This window comes from Oncorhynchus nerka, linkage group LG24, assembly GCF_034236695.1.
Source record: "Oncorhynchus nerka isolate Pitt River linkage group LG24, Oner_Uvic_2.0, whole genome shotgun sequence".
Lineage (NCBI taxonomy): Eukaryota > Metazoa > Chordata > Actinopteri > Salmoniformes > Salmonidae > Oncorhynchus > Oncorhynchus nerka.
This window is the reverse complement of record NC_088419.1, coordinates 29,996,819-30,015,132: the sequence shown is the minus strand read 5'-3', so window position 1 is coordinate 30,015,132 and position 18,314 is coordinate 29,996,819. Positions and strand designations below refer to the sequence as shown.

At 45.0% G+C, this 18,314-nt stretch overlaps 1 protein-coding gene across 1 annotated transcript in view; it reads right to left on the bottom strand.

Annotated features, from left to right (window-relative positions):
- Positions 1-353: 353 nt before the first annotated feature.
- tnfrsf21 (tumor necrosis factor receptor superfamily, member 21) overlaps positions 354-18,314 on the bottom strand; it is a 41,068-nt gene continuing 23,107 nt past the window's right edge. Inside the window, exons 4-6 of the mRNA XM_029631479.1 lie at positions 16,319-16,584; positions 4,280-4,493; positions 354-2,020 (exon numbers count right to left, since the gene is read on the bottom strand). Coding sequence (XP_029487339.1) covers positions 1,791-2,020; positions 4,280-4,493; positions 16,319-16,584 — 710 coding nt within the window. The 3' untranslated portion in view covers positions 354-1,790. The remainder of the gene's footprint in view (positions 2,021-4,279; positions 4,494-16,318; positions 16,585-18,314) is intronic.

The following is an 18,314-nucleotide window of genomic DNA, read 5'->3' as shown; positions in this document are numbered from 1 at the left end:
TAAATACAATAACAGCCTTTGCAGTAAAACGCCACCCCATTATATCCGTGTCACATTACAGGAAAGACTGCGCAGCTTCAATATCAACATTTAGCTCCTCACCTCCTTGAATTTGGAAAAGTACCAGCCCCACAATAGCACGAGAAGAATTTAGGAAACAGGAGTATTTTCTTATCAGGAAGAGAAAGTGTAACCAACACTACCTTCAGAAAACGGACATAATGAATATCAAAATCACACACTAGGGTTTGTGCTATATCATGAGCAACAGTATAAAACAAGTTACTGTAAAAAATTATTGCTGAAAGAGTAATGCAGTAAATATGGCATAAAAGTAAGACGCACACTCCACATTATGACAAATTCTGGAACTTTAATTGGTTTGATTTAAGAGGTTACATAATAGTAAACGTTACACGTGTTAAGTTTTAAAACAGCCACCAGAGTACATGTATTCAAACCTCAGCTTCAACGTTTCAGACTCATACTATACGCTCACAGTCGCACTCTTACATTAGACCCAACAGAGAAGTGGATAGCTCAAACAGCACTTTTCAATTCAGTCCAGCACAGTCCACAGCAGCTGCATCTTCTTTACCCTCCACAATGTCCAGAATACTTCAGTAGCCAATGTCCAGCAAGCCCCCCCCAATATCATCCTAGTATTATGCACAACCAGAGAATTTCAAGTCTAGCACCAGAGTAGCTTGATATTACTGGCCTGGCAAAAAGACAGTCTGTGTTCCTTTCATAGCATTTGTGAGTTGAATACTGACCCTTTTACAGCAACATGTTTTTTGGTGGTGCTTTTTTAAGATCTGGAAGGAACTATAGTTGTACATTATCTTCTGTTTTAATCAAGTTCCACATTCCAGGTGACAGTCAGATTCAAGTAGAATAACTATGCATGTCTTACATCCAGTAAGATGGTCTCATTACACGAAGCTGGGAAACAAACATAGTTGCTAAGAAATCTCAAATCTAAAAATGATAATACATTGTGAAATGTTAGTAAACAGCATTTCAAAGAGACATTGAAGCACATGTGGCAGAATGCATACCAATTAAATGGTTATGTTACTCAAAGAACAAGAATTAGTGCATCAATCATGTTACATACTATTAGTGTTAGACATTGCGCACCATGAGTGTGCGTCATAGTATGTTTTACATTGTTAGACATTGTGCATGAGTGTGTGTTGTTGAAGTTTGCTTGCATGAATGAGTGAATATTGGTTTATAGCACTGGCTGATACACCCACAATAAGCCCCAAAATGTCAAGAGAACACTGTTTTAACGCTACATTGACACGAGTGCAATAGCAAGGGTTTAATGAGCATAGTGGTGATGGTGGTGGTGGTATCGAGGTGTCTGTCTGTCCAGAACTCCAGGCTGGGGTACAGAGCCTGGCCCCTCTGTCCTGCCCTTCCTCCAGGCAGGCAGGCTTGCCACGTGGTGAGAGATGGGGACAGCCTGGTCCCCTTCCCTCAATATGGGGGGAGTGATGGAAGGAGACTTCCAGAGAGGGGAGGGAGGCTCCCTAATTATTGTAGGAGTGGGGGACTCAGTCAGGCTACTAGGAATGGAGGATCGCCAAGGGGAACCCATCGGAGGTCTCGAAGGCGAGTAGGTAACTGTAGCCAGAGTCAAGTAGTCTCTCACTACTTGGGGGGGGGGCAAGAGAGGAAGCCACACCCAGGTAGCCACACCCGGGAAGGAAGGGTTTGCAGTAGAAGGAAGTGGGGTGTCCCCTGACCACAGTAGAGGTCTATAGCACCACAGCAGCAGTCTATAGTAGGTCAGGCAAGTGGCTGTAGACCGAATCCAGCAGGGTCTGGCTGGCCTCCTGGCTCTTGACCCCGGCAATCTCAAAGAGGCGGTCCAGTTTGTCCTCGGCCATGGGGATCTCCTCGATGACGTGCAGCTCGTCAGGGTTTAGGATGTGCAGCATGTCGTCGAAGATGGGTTGCAGGTCGCACCGGTCCAGCCGGACCTGACGTAGCACCGTGTCTTTCTTCTCTGGATGTCACAAAGGAAGAGATGAGGGGAAAGAAAACAACGTCAGAATGAGGAGGAGGACAGACTACAACATAGTGTTGATGTTAGCTACAGCTTGTTGTTGCCCATATAATATGAAATTGGGAATGACTAACTGGGAATAAAAGCCCAGTCATCCTTATGTTGACTAAGATACATTTGATTCAGAAGGGTTTGGTTAACTGTGGAAGACACATTTCGGTTGAATACATTCAGTTGCGCAACTGACTAGGGTCATGACGTTGGCCTGGGGGTAGGTTTATGACCATCATAAATACCTCTTCCCCCCCTTTTTCCTCTCTCTACCCTACTGATGTTACATTTGCAAAACCCTTGGTTAACATAGAGATTCTAGGAACATCAGAAGGTGGGGGGAAATTAACTATATTCTGGTAATCCGACCAATTGAACATATGCGGTGGTACTTAATGAATATGATGTCAGTTCGGTTGTCATCTGAGACATTCTCATCAATGATAAGATGACAAACTCTACAGTGGAAAGTCTACACATCAGAGTTATCGGATTCACATGGAATTGTAGTTCAATTTAAATGGTTGAAAATGAAATGATTTGTGATGGGATGAAATGTGATTTTAGCTTCTAAAATGTGAGATTTGGGTTTTCATAAGATAGGGCTCTGCTCAATCAGTGGCCCGCCCCTGTGAAGGGACATAGGCTATAAAACTTTTCAAACACACCCTCCTCTCCCTTCCTATATAAAGCCTTGATGACAATATAACCTCCTGTTCCGAGGATGTGAGGACGACGGTCCGATGTCAGAATGGTTCAGATAATAACTACAGAACGAAGCCAACATCAGCGAGAGCTTTGGTTGCGAATGGTATGAATTTTGAACTCATATTCACTACAGAAGTGATACCTCCTAGCCGTTGAGTTAGCAAAAGCAGCTGCAAACACAGGTTAGGAAGGAACAGACAGAGTATCCCGTCTACCACACAACGACGTTACTACAACGTTTACCAGCAGAGACATTCTTCAAAAGACAAAGGACTCGGTTTGGCAACATGGCCTTCCATCTACCACCAACCTACTGAAGTGCAGCTCATTTATTGCATTTTCCTTTTCCAAATGGGCGGTAATTTAGAATGCATAAGATATTGTATTTACGATAGCACAGCTTCGCCCTTTGTTCCTCAGTCTTCCCGCTCTTTCACTCAAACAAAGACCATTTTCCTTTGTCTAACAAGCTGTCATATCTGTTCCGCCCGCTAGGGACGTTTTCCTTTATGACGTCATTTGTAATCAAGTTATGATTAATTATGTGTATGTGTAATTCTGTGTGATTAGTTAGGTATTTAGTAAATAAATAATTAAACCCAATTTTGTATTGCTGATTCAACTTATTAGCCAGGGTTCGTGCAGATAACCGAGAATTTACAACTTTCAGAAGAGACTGAATTAAAAATGACGATTAATATTGACTGCTATTGACGTAAAATATTACTAGGTCTTTAAGAGTTTATTCGGAAGATAACAGCTCTATAAATATTATTTCGTGGTGCTCCGACTCTCTAGTTAATTACATTTACATGATTAGCTCAATCAGGTAATATTAATTACGGAGAAATTATTTTATAGAATAGCACTTAATCCGGCCAAAGACACAACACTAGGTGTTTCCCTTTATTTCTCAAAGTTTTCATAGTTAAAAAAAAAAATGTTACTCTCCCCAATTTCGTGGTATCCAATTGTTGTAGTAGCTACTATCTTGTCTCATCGCTACAACTCCCGTACGGGCTCGGGAGAGACGAAGGTTGAAAGTCATGCGTCCTCCGATACACAACCCAGCCAGCCGTACTGCTTCTTAACACAGCGCGCATCCAACCCGGAAGCCAATGTGTCGGAGGCTACACCGTGCACATGGCAACCTTGGTTAGCGCGCACTGCGCCCGGCCCGCCACAGGATTCACTGGTGCGCAATGAGACAAGGACATCCACGCCCTCCCTAACCCGGACCTCCAGGTCGCGGCCGGTTACGACAGAGCCTGGGCACGAACCCAGGGACTCTGATGGCACAGCTGGCGCTGCAGTACAGCGCCCTTAACCACTGCGCCACCCGGGAGGCCCAAGTTTTCATAGTTGATGACTTCCTATAATGGAGTATAGAATCAGGTGCAATTGGTAACCAGAAGGGGGCAGTAAACGCAAATACATCACCTCTGTAAGAGACGTTGTCTAGCATAGTTCCTGAAACAGGACTGCGTCATATGTGCTCACCTTTGGTAATGAACGAGCCGGTCCTGCTGAGGGCGGAGTCTTTGCTGGAGGTGGAGTCACAGCGGAGAAGGGGCTCTGATTCATCGGGGAAGAAACCCTTGGTCCGGTGCACAGGAGACTGCTCCACCAGCACCCTAGGAGAATCCAAAGGCTTGTGGACAGGACTGTGGCTCGGGGTTACATTCACAGCGGTCATCAGCTGGTTCAGATCAAACTGCAGAGAGAGAGAAAGGAGGAAGAGAGATATATATAGAGAGAGGGGGGGGGGGCGAGAGAGAGACAGAGAGAAAGAGCGGGTCAGAGTCACTGTCGGGAAACAATGGCTGAGAAAGCAGTGTCCTGAGTCACTCTGGTGTCCGGACAGAGCACAGGGACAGGACAGGGAGCTCCTGTGTGCCAAGCCCCAGCCCCATGCAGCCCGGGTCGAGTGACACAGCGGGGCCAACCTCCCAGCCCCTAGACCACCCACACTCGCGCGCCTCTCTCTTCCTTGCCTCAGGGAGCGTACACAACCAGCCAGCCACGAAAGGGATTCTGTGGACTTGCACAGACCGGAATGTACTGCCCACGGACCACATGTGCCCAGTCACACACTAACAGGCATAGTACACCACTGTGTCTGCCCTGGGGCACAGGGAAGACATAAATAACAGTCTTATTTGGTATGGTAATGGTGTGAACTGGTTGTGACCAGACCGGATGAGCTCATGGTAGAATAATATTTGTCTTCGGTACTGTGGAAAGAAAGGCTTTGCTCTGTGATGTGAAGCACAAAGGACATGGTAGAGGGCGTTTCATACAGGTGATGGAAATGCAATGGAAAACCGTCAGTGTTAAAAATCCAATAAAACACAGTTCAATATGGCTTCACAGGAACGCAGTGGAAAACTTCTGATGCTAACATAAAATCTGATATAAAACAGCTCGATGTGGCATCAGACAGACTTCCCTTACTGTACATCTGTGTGTATGTATGACCCATATGCAGCCCCTGCTATCTCCCCTATTCAATAACAAGTTAGTCTGTGCACTAGGTGGTGGATGACACACATCTACTATGCTAAGAGCACTGCTCCCTCCCGCCTCCCACAGAGAACAGCCAAATTATGTTACAAACAAATGTTACAAAACCTACCAACTAACCCTCAAGAGAAACCCCTAGAGGCTACAAAGAAAAGACTCATCATGGAGAGTTAGGAGAAAACAGGGGAAATGGTGTCACTGTTCCAGAAGCTTCTCTGAGTTGTCAGTTAGTAGCCAGTGACTGAGTCATTAGATGAGAGAGTGTGATCTGGCCGAGTCACTGACATAGCATGTAACACAGAACCACTCAGCCCTGATAAAATCCCAGGTTAGGGACAGTGACATTCATCACACCAACATACAGGTGCATGCACGCACACACATACACACACTCAAACACACAATAAACACACTAGAGGGTCAGGCCCTGTGTAGGGAGGAACTACTGAGGCATCAGAGACTCAAAGAACATCTACGTTTTAATTAGATCAAAAACAACACTTTAGTGAATCTGCTTAATAATAATTCCCTGCAGAGTGGCTGTGAATAATTCAAGTGAGTAATTACTAATTGTGGAGAGATGTGTTGCATGTCTATTCATAAACCCTATTCAGCAGAAAAATACAGTAGGCTCTGAAAAAACTGCAATGTCGTAAGAGATTGTGAGTAAAGAGAGCCTTTACCATTGAAGTGAATCTTCATATGTTGCAGTTTCAAGACATAAGTGCTAATACTGAGACACCCTAGCATCACTTTGGTTATGTAGGACACTGGGTGTGTTGTTTATTTGTTGCAATCCCCATTACCAGCCTGTTCAACCTCTCTTTCGTATCGTCTGAGGTCCCCAAAGATTAGAAAGCTGCCGCGGTCATCCCCCTCTTCAAAGGGTAGACACTCTTGACCCAAACTGTTATAGACCTATATCCATCCTGCCCTGCCTTTCTAAAAATCTTCGCCAAGTTAACAAACAGATCACCGACCATTTCGAATCCCACCGTACCTTCTCCACTATGCAATCTGGTTTCCGAGCTGGTCATGGGTGCACCTCAGTCACGCTCAAGGTCCTAAGCGATATCACAGCCCCCATCGATAAAAGACAGTACTGTGCAGCCGTTCCTCATCGACCTGGCCAAGGCTTTCGACTGTCAATCACTGCATTCTTATCGGCAGACTCAATAGCCTTGGGTTCTTAAATTACTGCCTCGCCTGGTTCACAAACAACTTCTCTGACAGAGTTCAGTGTGTCAAATCAGAGGGCCTGTTGTACGGCCCTCTGGCAGTCTCTACGGCGGTGCCACAAGGTTCAATTCTAGGGCAGATCTTTTCAATGTATATATCAATGATGTCGTTCTTGCTGTTGGTGATTATCTGATCCACCTCTATGCAGACAACACCATTCTGTATACATCTGGCCCTTCTTTGGACACTGTGTTAACAAACCCCCAAACGAGCTTCAATGCCATAAAACACTCCTTCCGTGGCCTCCAACTGCTTTTAAATGCTAGTAAAACTAAATGCACGCTCCTCAACCGATTGCTGCCTGAACCCGCCCGCCTGCCTGACTAGCATCACTATTCTGGACGGTTCTGACTTAGAATATGTGGACAATTACAAATACATACAGTGGGGCAAAAAAGTATTTACTCAGACACCAATTGTGCAAGTTCTCCCACTTAAAAAGATGAGAGAGGCCTGTAATTTTCATCATAGGTACACTTCAACTATGACATACAAAATGAAAAAAAAATCCAGAAAATCACATTGTAGGATTTTTTATGAATTTATTTGCAAATTATGGTGGAAAATAAGTATTTGGTCACCTACAAACAAGCAAGATTTCTGGCTCTCACAGACCTGTAACTTCTTATTTAAGAGGCTCCTCTGTCCTCATTTACATTACATTTAAGTCATTTAGTCCTCCACTCGTTACCTGTATTAATGGCACCTGTGTGAACTAAATATAAAAGACACCTGTCCACAACCTCAAACAGTCACACTCCAAACTCCACTATGGCCAAGACCAAAGAGCTGTCAAAGGACACCAGAATCAAAATTGTAGACCTGCACCAGGCTGGGAAGACTGAATCTGCAATAGGTAAGCAGCTTGGTTTGAAGAAATCAACAGTGGGAGCAATTATTAGGAAATGGAAGACATACAAGACCACTGATAATCTCCTTCGATCTGGGGCTCCACGCAAGATCTCACCTCCTGGGGTCAAAATGATCACAAGAACGGGACCTAGTGAATGACCTGCAGAGAGCAGGGACCAAAGTAACAAAGCCTTACATCAGTAACACACTACGCCGCCAGGGACTCAAATCCTGCAGTGCCAGACGTGTCCCCCTGCTTAAACCAGTACATGTCCAGGCCCATCTGAAGTTTGCTAGAGAGCATTTGGATGATCCAGAAGAAGATTTGGAGAATATCAAATGGTCAGAGGAAACCAAAATATAACTTTTTGGTAAAAACTCAACTCGTCATGTTTGGAGGACAAAGAATGCTGAGTTGCATCCAAAGAACACCATACCTACTGTGAAGCATGGGGGTGGAAACATCATGCTTTGGGGCTGTTTTTCTGCAAAGGGACCAGGACGACTGATCCGTGTAAAGGAAAGAATGAATGGGGCCATGTATCGTGAGATTTTGAGTGAAAACCTCCTTCCATCAGCAAGGGCATTGAAGATTAAACGTGGCTGGGTCTTTCAGCATGACAAGGATTCCAAACACACCGCCCGGGCAACGAAGGAGTGACTTCGTAAGAAGCATTTCAAGGTCCTGGAGTTGCCTAGCCAGTCTCCAGATCTCAACCCCATAGAAAATCTTTGGAGGGAGTTGAAAGTCTGTGTTGCCCAGCAACAGCCCCAAAACATCACTGCTTTAGAGGAGATCTGCATGGAGGAATGGGCCAAAATACCAGCAACAGTGTGTGAAAACCTTGTGAAGACTTACAGAAAACATTTGACCTCTGTCATTGCCAACAAAGGGTATATAACAAAGTATTGAGATAAACTGTTGTTATTGACCAAATACTTATTTTCCACCATAATTTGCAAATAAATGAATAAAAAATCCTACAATGTGATTTTCTGGAATTTTTGTTCTCATTTTGTCTGTCATAGTTGAAGTGTACCTATGATGAAAATTACAGGCTTCTCATCTTTTTAAGTGGGAGAACTTGCACAATTGGTGGCTGACTAAATACTTTTTTGCCCCACTGTAGGTGTCATGTTAGACTGCAATCTCTCCTTCCAGACTCACATTAAGCATCTCCAATCCAAAATTGAATCTAGAATCGGCTTCCTATTTCGCAACAAAGCCTCCTTCACTCATGCTGCCAAACATACCCTCATAAAACTGACCATCCTGCCGATCCTTGACTTCGGCGATGTCATTTACAAAATAGCCTCCAACACTCTACTCAGCAAACTGGATGTAGTCTATCACAGTGCCATCCATTTTGTCACCAAGCCCCATATACTACCCACCGCTGCGACCTGTATGCACTCGTTGGCTGGCCCTCGCTACATATTCGTCACCAAACCCACTGGAACCAGGTCATCTATAAGTCTATGCTAGGTAAAGCCCCGTAGCACCATAGCAACACCCACGCGTAGCACGTGCTCCAGCAGGTATATTTCACTGGTCATCCCCAAAGCCAACACTTCCTTTGGCTGCCTTTCCTTCCAGTTCTCTGCTGCCAATGACTGGAATGAACTGCAAAAATCACTGAAGCTGCAGACTTATATCCCCCTCTCTAACTTCAAGCATTAGCTGTCAGAGCAGTTACCGATCACTGTACCTGTACACAGCCAATCTGTAAATAGCACACCCAACTACCTCATCCCCATATTGTTATTTATCTTCTTGCTCTTTTGCATCCCAGTATCTCTACTTGCACATCATCATCTGCACATCTATCACTATAGTGTTAATGCTTAATTGTAATTATTTTGCCTCTATGGCATATTTATTGCCTTACCTCCCTACTCTTCTACATTTGCACACACTGTACATACATTTGTCTCTATTGTGTTATTGACTGTACGTTTGTTTAGGTATAACTCTGTTGTTGGTTTTGTCGCACTGCTTTGATTTATCTTGGCCAGGTCCCAGTTGTAAATGAGAACTTGTTCTCAACTGGCTTACTTGGTTAAATAAAGGTGAAATAAAATAACAATATAAAAAAGGCATCTCTTATCTCTGCCTCTCTGTCATAGACAGGAGCCATGGGACACTGCAATCACTGATGTTACAGCTGACACTTAACATCTTCCCCAACAGAAGTGATGAAGGGGTTTCCTCCTACTTCTCCGCCTCCTCCCCCTGCTCACATAACATATTTACTGGCTGTCCTGAAACCAATTAGTTAGATAGATGCTATTGAGAGAAACCACACTGTCTTTCTGGTGTTCAAAGTAGTAGGGACCTTTGTCCCAACTGGGGATAAACCCAACAACCAATGAAGCACTAAACAATTTCTATTGCTATTCACACAGCCCTAACACTTCTGGACAAGAGGAACCCCTATGTGAGAATGCTGTTCATTGGCTAAAGTTCAGCATTCAACGTTATTGTTCCTTCCAAGCTCAACACCAAGCTCAGGGCCCTGGGATCTGGACACCACCCTCTGCAACTGGATCCTGGACTTCCTGAAGACTAGACCACAGGCTATGATGATTGGCAACAATACCTCCTTCACTCTGACTCTTAACAAAGGGGCCCCCCAGGGGTGTGTCCTGAGTCCTCTGCTGTACTCCCTGTTCACCCACGACTGTGTGGCTTTGCACGACACCAACTCCATCATCAGGTTTGCTGATGACACCACGGTTGTAGGCCTGATAACTACCAAGGACAAGTCAGCCTATAAGGGAGGAGGTATGTGAACTGGCATTGTGGTGCCAGTACAACCACCCCTCCCTCAACGTCAGCAAAACAAAGGAGTTGACTGTTGACTTCAGGAAGCAGAGGAGGGAACATGTCCCGATACACATCAACGGGACTGCAGTAGATAGAGTCAGTAGTTTTTAGTTCCTCGCCGTCACTGAGGACTTGACATGGACCAGCACCACCACTCTTGTCAAGGGGGTGCAACAGCGCCTCTACTTTCTAAGGCGGATGAAGAAATTAGGAATGCTACCCTGGGTCCTCTCCAAATACTACTACATCATTGAAAGCGTCCTAACTAGTTGCATCATGGCCTGGTACAGGAATTACTCAATCGATCTGCGACCGCAAGGCACTCCAGCAGGTGGTGAAGATGGTCCAGTACATCACTGGGACTGTGCTCCTATCCATCCAGGACATCTACTCGAAACGGTGCCTGAGGAAGTCCCGCAGCATCATCAAGGGTCCCACACACCCCAGTCACGAGCTGTTCACTCCCTTACCATCGGGCAGACGTATTGGAGCATGAGGTCTGACACCAACAGGCTCAGAGACAGTTTCAATCTACAAGCCATCAGACTGCTGAACACTTGAACTGGACTGACTCTCTGCACCTTAGCACACATACACTCATTCACGCACACTCCCACACAGACATACAATCATCCCCACAGACACACGTTGCATTGTCGAGAAGGAACCTGCAAATAAGCATTTCGTTGGACAGTATATACCATATGTATCCTGTACTTACGACTAATAAAACTCTAAACTCATTCTGTTAAAGCAGTTTATGGGAAGTTGACCTGAGGTCTTCCATGCCACAGAGAGCCAACGTTTGTTTAATCTCTGCGTCTATATGCCTCATTCAGATGCTTGAATGAACTGCAAAAATCACTGAAGCTGCAGACTTATATCCCCCTCTCTAACTTCAAGCATTAGCTGTCAGAGCAGTTACCGATCACTGTACCTGTACACAGCCAATCTGTAAATAGCACACCCAACTACCTCATCCCCATATTGTTATTTATCTTCTTGCTCTTTTGCATCCCAGTATCTCTACTTGCACATCATCATCTGCACATCTATCACTATAGTGTTAATGCTTAATTGTAATTATTTTGCCTCTATGGCATATTTATTGCCTTACCTCCCTACTCTTCTACATTTGCACACACTGTACATACATTTGTCTCTATTGTGTTATTGACTGTACGTTTGTTTAGGTATAACTCTGTTGTTGGTTTTGTCGCACTGCTTTGATTTATCTTGGCCAGGTCCCAGTTGTAAATGAGAACTTGTTCTCAACTGGCTTACTTGGTTAAATAAAGGTGAAATAAAATAACAATATAAAAAAGGCATCTCTTATCTCTGCCTCTCTGTCATAGACAGGAGCCATGGGACACTGCAATCACTGATGTTACAGCTGACACTTAACATCTTCCCCAACAGAAGTGATGAAGGGGTTTCCTCCTACTTCTCCGCCTCCTCCCCCTGCTCACATAACATATTTACTGGCTGTCCTGAAACCAATTAGTTAGATAGATGCTATTGAGAGAAACCACACTGTCTTTCTGGTGTTCAAAGTAGTAGGGACCTTTGTCCCAACTGGGGATAAACCCAACAACCAATGAAGCACTAAACAATTTCTATTGCTATTCACACAGCCCTAACACTTCTGGACAAGAGGAACCCCTATGTGAGAATGCTGTTCATTGGCTAAAGTTCAGCATTCAACGTTATTGTTCCTTCCAAGCTCAACACCAAGCTCAGGGCCCTGGGATCTGGACACCACCCTCTGCAACTGGATCCTGGACTTCCTGAAGACTAGACCACAGGCTATGATGATTGGCAACAATACCTCCTTCACTCTGACTCTTAACAAAGGGGCCCCCCAGGGGTGTGTCCTGAGTCCTCTGCTGTACTCCCTGTTCACCCACGACTGTGTGGCTTTGCACGACACCAACTCCATCATCAGGTTTGCTGATGACACCACGGTTGTAGGCCTGATAACTACCAAGGACAAGTCAGCCTATAAGGGAGGAGGTATGTGAACTGGCATTGTGGTGCCAGTACAACCACCCCTCCCTCAACGTCAGCAAAACAAAGGAGTTGACTGTTGACTTCAGGAAGCAGAGGAGGGAACATGTCCCGATACACATCAACGGGACTGCAGTAGATAGAGTCAGTAGTTTTTAGTTCCTCGCCGTCACTGAGGACTTGACATGGACCAGCACCACCACTCTTGTCAAGGGGGTGCAACAGCGCCTCTACTTTCTAAGGCGGATGAAGAAATTAGGAATGCTACCCTGGGTCCTCTCCAAATACTACTACATCATTGAAAGCGTCCTAACTAGTTGCATCATGGCCTGGTACAGGAATTACTCAATCGATCTGCGACCGCAAGGCACTCCAGCAGGTGGTGAAGATGGTCCAGTACATCACTGGGACTGTGCTCCTATCCATCCAGGACATCTACTCGAAACGGTGCCTGAGGAAGTCCCGCAGCATCATCAAGGGTCCCACACACCCCAGTCACGAGCTGTTCACTCCCTTACCATCGGGCAGACGTATTGGAGCATGAGGTCTGACACCAACAGGCTCAGAGACAGTTTCAATCTACAAGCCATCAGACTGCTGAACACTTGAACTGGACTGACTCTCTGCACCTTAGCACACATACACTCATTCACGCACACTCCCACACAGACATACAATCATCCCCACAGACACACGTTGCATTGTCGAGAAGGAACCTGCAAATAAGCATTTCGTTGGACAGTATATACCATATGTATCCTGTACTTACGACTAATAAAACTCTAAACTCATTCTGTTAAAGCAGTTTATGGGAAGTTGACCTGAGGTCTTCCATGCCACAGAGAGCCAACGTTTGTTTAATCTCTGCGTCTATATGCCTCATTCAGATGACTGAGTGCTTTTATAGCAGGTTTAAACGTGTCTATCTGGGGCACAGAGGAAAGAGGGAGACAGCCCCAGAAACACCTCCCATAGAAAACACATATCCTACTGCAACATAACATGCTGAGCAGATTGATGCTCCAACTTCAGCAGATTGGTTCTCATTTCACTTCTAGCTGCGGTGGCGAGGAGGGTGTTTTGTCTGCCGGCTCTTTTAAAATCACAACAAGTACATGTACTGTAAGTCAGGTTCCTTGCTGTCTAAATCATCGTAACACGTGCCCTAGACCTTATCAGCGGCAATGAAACAGACAGTGGAAAGAAAAAACACATTATTTGGTATTTTGAACATATGGTTGGGCAAAACTGTTTTTTCAGTGGCATTATCAGTAAAATGATCTCTGTGTCCTGGTGTGTAGTGCTACATTGTGCCAAGGCCCTTCAGCGTGAGTGGTTTATGGGTAGGACTCATTTAACACAAACAATGCAGTGACATCAGTCAGGCTGTAACCAGCTGAGACAGAGGGCTGGAGGAGAGACTCACTCAGCAGCTATGGCTCACCTCTCCCTGGGACTATGACTTGGAGGAGTGGGTCATCTGCAAACTAAAACATGAGGACATCATGCTCCACACTCATACCAACACACGCTGACACATGCAAGAGCTGCATGTTCTGAAAGAGCTGCAAAACCTGGACCTGTACAAATCAGCTGTGCTAGACAATCTGGACCCTCTCTTTCTAAAATTATCTGCCGCCATTGTTGCAAACCCTATTACCAGTCTGTTCAACCTCTCTTTTGTATTGTCTGAGATCCCTAAAGATTGGAAAGCTGCCGCGGTCATCCCCCTCTTCAAAGGGGGTGACACACTAGAAACAAACTGTTATAGACCTATATCCATCCTGCCCTGCCTTTCTAAAGTCTTTGAAAGCCAAGTTAATAAACAGATCACTGACCATTTCGAATCCCACCGTACCTTCTCCGCAATCCGGTTTCCGAGCTGGTCATGGGTGCACCTCAGTCAAGCTCAAGGTACTAAACGATATCGTAACCGCCATTGATAAAAGACAGTACTGTGCAGCAGTCTTCATTGACCTGGCCAAGGCTTTCGACTCTGTCAATCACCGTATTCTTATCGGCAGACGCAATAGCCTTGGTTTCTCAAATAACTGCCTCGCCAGGTTCACCAACTACTTCTCAGACAGAGTTCAGTGTGTCAAATCGGAGAGCCTGTTGTCAGGACCTCTGGCAGTCTCTATGGGGGTACCACAGGGTTCAATTCTCGGGCCGACTCTTTTCTCTGTATACATCAACGATGTCGCTCTTGCTGCAGGTGATTCCCTGATCCACGTCTATGCAGACGACACCATTCTGTATACATCTGGCCCTTCTTTGGACACTGTGTTAACTAACCTCCAAACGAGCTTCAATGCCATACAACACTCCTTCCGTGGCCTCCAACTGCTCTTAAAAGCTAGTAAAACCAAATGCATGCTCTTCAACCATTCGCTGCCCGCACCCGCCCGTCCGACTAGCATCACTACTCTGGACGGTTCTGACCTAGAATACGTGCACAACTACAAATACCTAGGTGTCTGGCTAGACTGTACACTCTCCTTCCAGACTCATATCAAACACCTCCAATCCAAAATGAAATCTAGAATGGGCTTTCTATTTCGCAACAAAGCCTCCTTCACTGACGCCAACAAACTTACCCTAGTAAAACTGACTATCCTACCGATCCTCGACTTCGGCGATGTCATCTACAAAATAGCTTCCAATACTCCACTCAGCAAATTCTGTTGCACTGCTTTGCTTCATCTTGGCCAGGTCGCAGTTGTAAATGAGAATTTGTTCTCAACTAGCTTACCTGGTGAAATAAAGGTGAAATACATGTTTTTTAAATTTTTTTAAATGCAGTATTACATGTACATGCTGACACACACATAACCTGGATCAGCCTCTGTCCTTTCCTCTTCAGGCTCCTTGCCTTAGAGCTATGATGAAATCACTCTATTGGAATGAGAGAGTATCAACTGGGGAGGCAGTGAGATTAGCAATGTTTGGGGCTCACCACCTGTGGTTTGTGTAAAAATAACCCAGTCACGGAGCTTAGCTCCAAACTGTGTCTTAATGAATAAACAAGACTGGGGTGGCAGCAGGAAAATGCATCCTCTCCCTCCCTACTTTCCTCCCTCTCTCCCTCCTTCCTTGGCTCCATTCCTCCCACACATAAGACAGCCAGCCCACTCTGGCGGAATCACCACACACAGACCTCCTTTATGACTCACACGGCTGGGGAAGTCTTATGTCAATGGAAGCACACAGTTGAACTTTATAGCTCTCTAAGGAGGAATACCATACGTGTAGACCTACAGTACACTCTGTCTGGTACCAATGAGGCACATGACAGATGTATGATCATTTCCTGGTGTTTTTTACTCTCACGTCACTTACGCCACATGACCCAGTGCTAATTTAATGGAATAAGGAGAAAACCTGTAGTAATGTCCAAAAGTTTACTGAGGGAACATGGGAGACGAGCGAGGGAGGAGCCTCCAGCACACTATGCTCCCTACTCCTGTGTTTCTGCTTCCCTATTCCCTCCCTCACCAAATGATGTATTACCTGCCATCTCATCCACCATGGATTGAGATAAACCACACCATATATTACCAACATTATTAAGTGGTGATGACAAGCAGAATTACAAAAGGCAGCCTGTAAGATATCGACGGGTCTCAATATATTTCCTAAGAGGACTATGACAAGTCCTTAACTGTAAGAATCTAACCTTGAGCAGACAAGGACACTGGACATGGGGATAATATGAAATGTATCTGACAGAGGGGAGAAAGAGAAGAAGAAAAGTGGACGGCGATGAACGATTAACTGTTCCCTCTGACCTCTATAGCGCTAGGAGGCCAAGCCGGGACAGTCAAAAGGGCAAGGCAGGAGGGTTGGCCACCCCGCTTGTGACTTCTTTAAAACTAACGTTGGCATCCCATATGTGATTTCTATGTTTGTGTGCATGTGAAGTGACTTGGTACACTGGAGATTTAATGAGATAATATGAGAGCCTGAAGACTCATAAATGAGGAGTGTCATTTAGTCCAAAGAGCCCACCTGTGATTCAAGATGGGTGAGTACACTGGGATACATAACATATTATTTATGACAGAGATTCAAGGTACTGTAGTAGAGCATACCTGAGGATTGTCTTCCATGACGCCCCGTATCTTCTCCACCACATCGATGCGGCGGTGGCGGTGCAGGGCGTTGATGAGCTTGGCCAGGTTAGCGTCCCCGTCGCGGATGGTCCAGTGTTGCAGGGCAGCGTATGCCCGGTCGTGGTCCGACTGGTAGCCATTGGAGAAGGCTGCCACCTCGCGCTCTGTGGCATTGGCCAGGGACTGGTACATGTCGATCCACTGGCTGCCAATCTGAGCTGCCACCAACTTCAGGATGTCCACACCTGGGTAAAGAGAGGAGACGACAGGTTATTGTTATGCAATGTGTGGAATGGACTGGAGCCATGGATGAACAATGGAAGTCCCTCTTGACTATTAAGTCACATGGATCCATTGTTGATCATGTGACATCATATGATCATTTAACCCATTTTGCCTTTGCAACCCTTTTGATTTATTTACAGTAATTATACCCATTAACTACTTAGAAGTCACATTAAAAAAGCATGCAATTAGATTACATGATTTCTACTTAATTTTAAGGTCAGAACAGTTCAACGCAACATCCAACTAAACAACCTACATTGCTAATAAGATACAACAACAAAATAATTGGGTCATCTTCAACCACACTAAGCCCTTGTTCCTTTCTTATAAAATGAAATTTAACAAATGATCTAACATTTGAGTTGTAGAGATGTAGAGAGTGAGTGTGTATGTGAGTGTGCACATGCGTGTGCGTGCTTGCACTTGTGCTCACATGCGAGTGTGTTACATAAGGGGTTACGACCTCTCCGTTACCATGAGCCTGAGGTCTCAGAAGGTAAACAGAACTGTTTTAGCTGGTTAGCGCTCATGAGGAATGAGCTAGTGGAATCCAGGAATTCACTCTCTGAAAGTGATCTGTCACAGAGCGTTACCTCAGCAGATGCATCTGAAGTTCACCACTACCCTCCACCTCTTCACAACCCAGATCAAATCAAATGGTATTGGTCACATACACATGGTTAGCAGATGTTAATGCAAGTGTGGCGAAATGCTTGTGCTTTTAGTTCCGACAGTGCAGCAATATCTAACATGTAATCTAACAATTCCACAACTACCTAATACACAAATATAAGAAAGGAATGGAATATATACATATCAATATATACGGATGAGCAATGACAGAGTGGCATGGGCAAGATGCAATAGATGGTATAAAATACAGTATATACAGTACATATGAGATGAGTAATGCAAGATATGTAGATCTGGACACCCTGTCCAAACAGACCAAGCGTGACTCCGTCCTAAGACATTGGCAGCTCATAAAGCTGAATTGGTCTCAATCAGATGGAGGAAGTGTTATTTTCAGTATGTGAAGACAACCTGCTGGGTTCAATGACCCTTGAGGAATCGCCTGCCTGTCCTCCTGTCCAGCCTTTTGTGCTTTAAATTGAAGAAGCATTTTTGGTTCCAGGTAGAACCTTTTTGGGTTCCATGTAGAACCCTTTCCACAGAGCATTCTACATGGAACCCAAAAGGGTTCTACCTGGAACCAAAAAGGCTTCTCCTATTGGGACAGCTGAAGAACCCTTTTGAACCCTTTTTTATATGAGTGTAGGCGTGTGTGAGAGTGGCTGGTGCTGACACAAAGGCCTCTCTCTTCTGTTCATGGCAGCTAGATGACATACAATGCATTTTTACTGATGATTGTGCTATGTAGGCTATGTGACAGGATTGAGAAAATGCTGACTCGCTTGGTTTTCATGTAAAAATAGTACTAAGCGACCTCAACTTGTTTAGTGTGAAATGATGCGAGCGGAAAAAGAGAACATGGGGTTCTCCTCCTCACCACAGCCTTGCTGAAGCTGATGGATCTTATCTGAAAGATATCATACACCGCGCCCTGCCTGGCTGTCTCACTTCTGAGGGACGCAGCAGAACATGTTGACTTGCATATACAATGATAGAAATATGTCTGGGGGAAAAACTGTCACTACAGGAAATTTACCAGGCGTGAATACTCTAA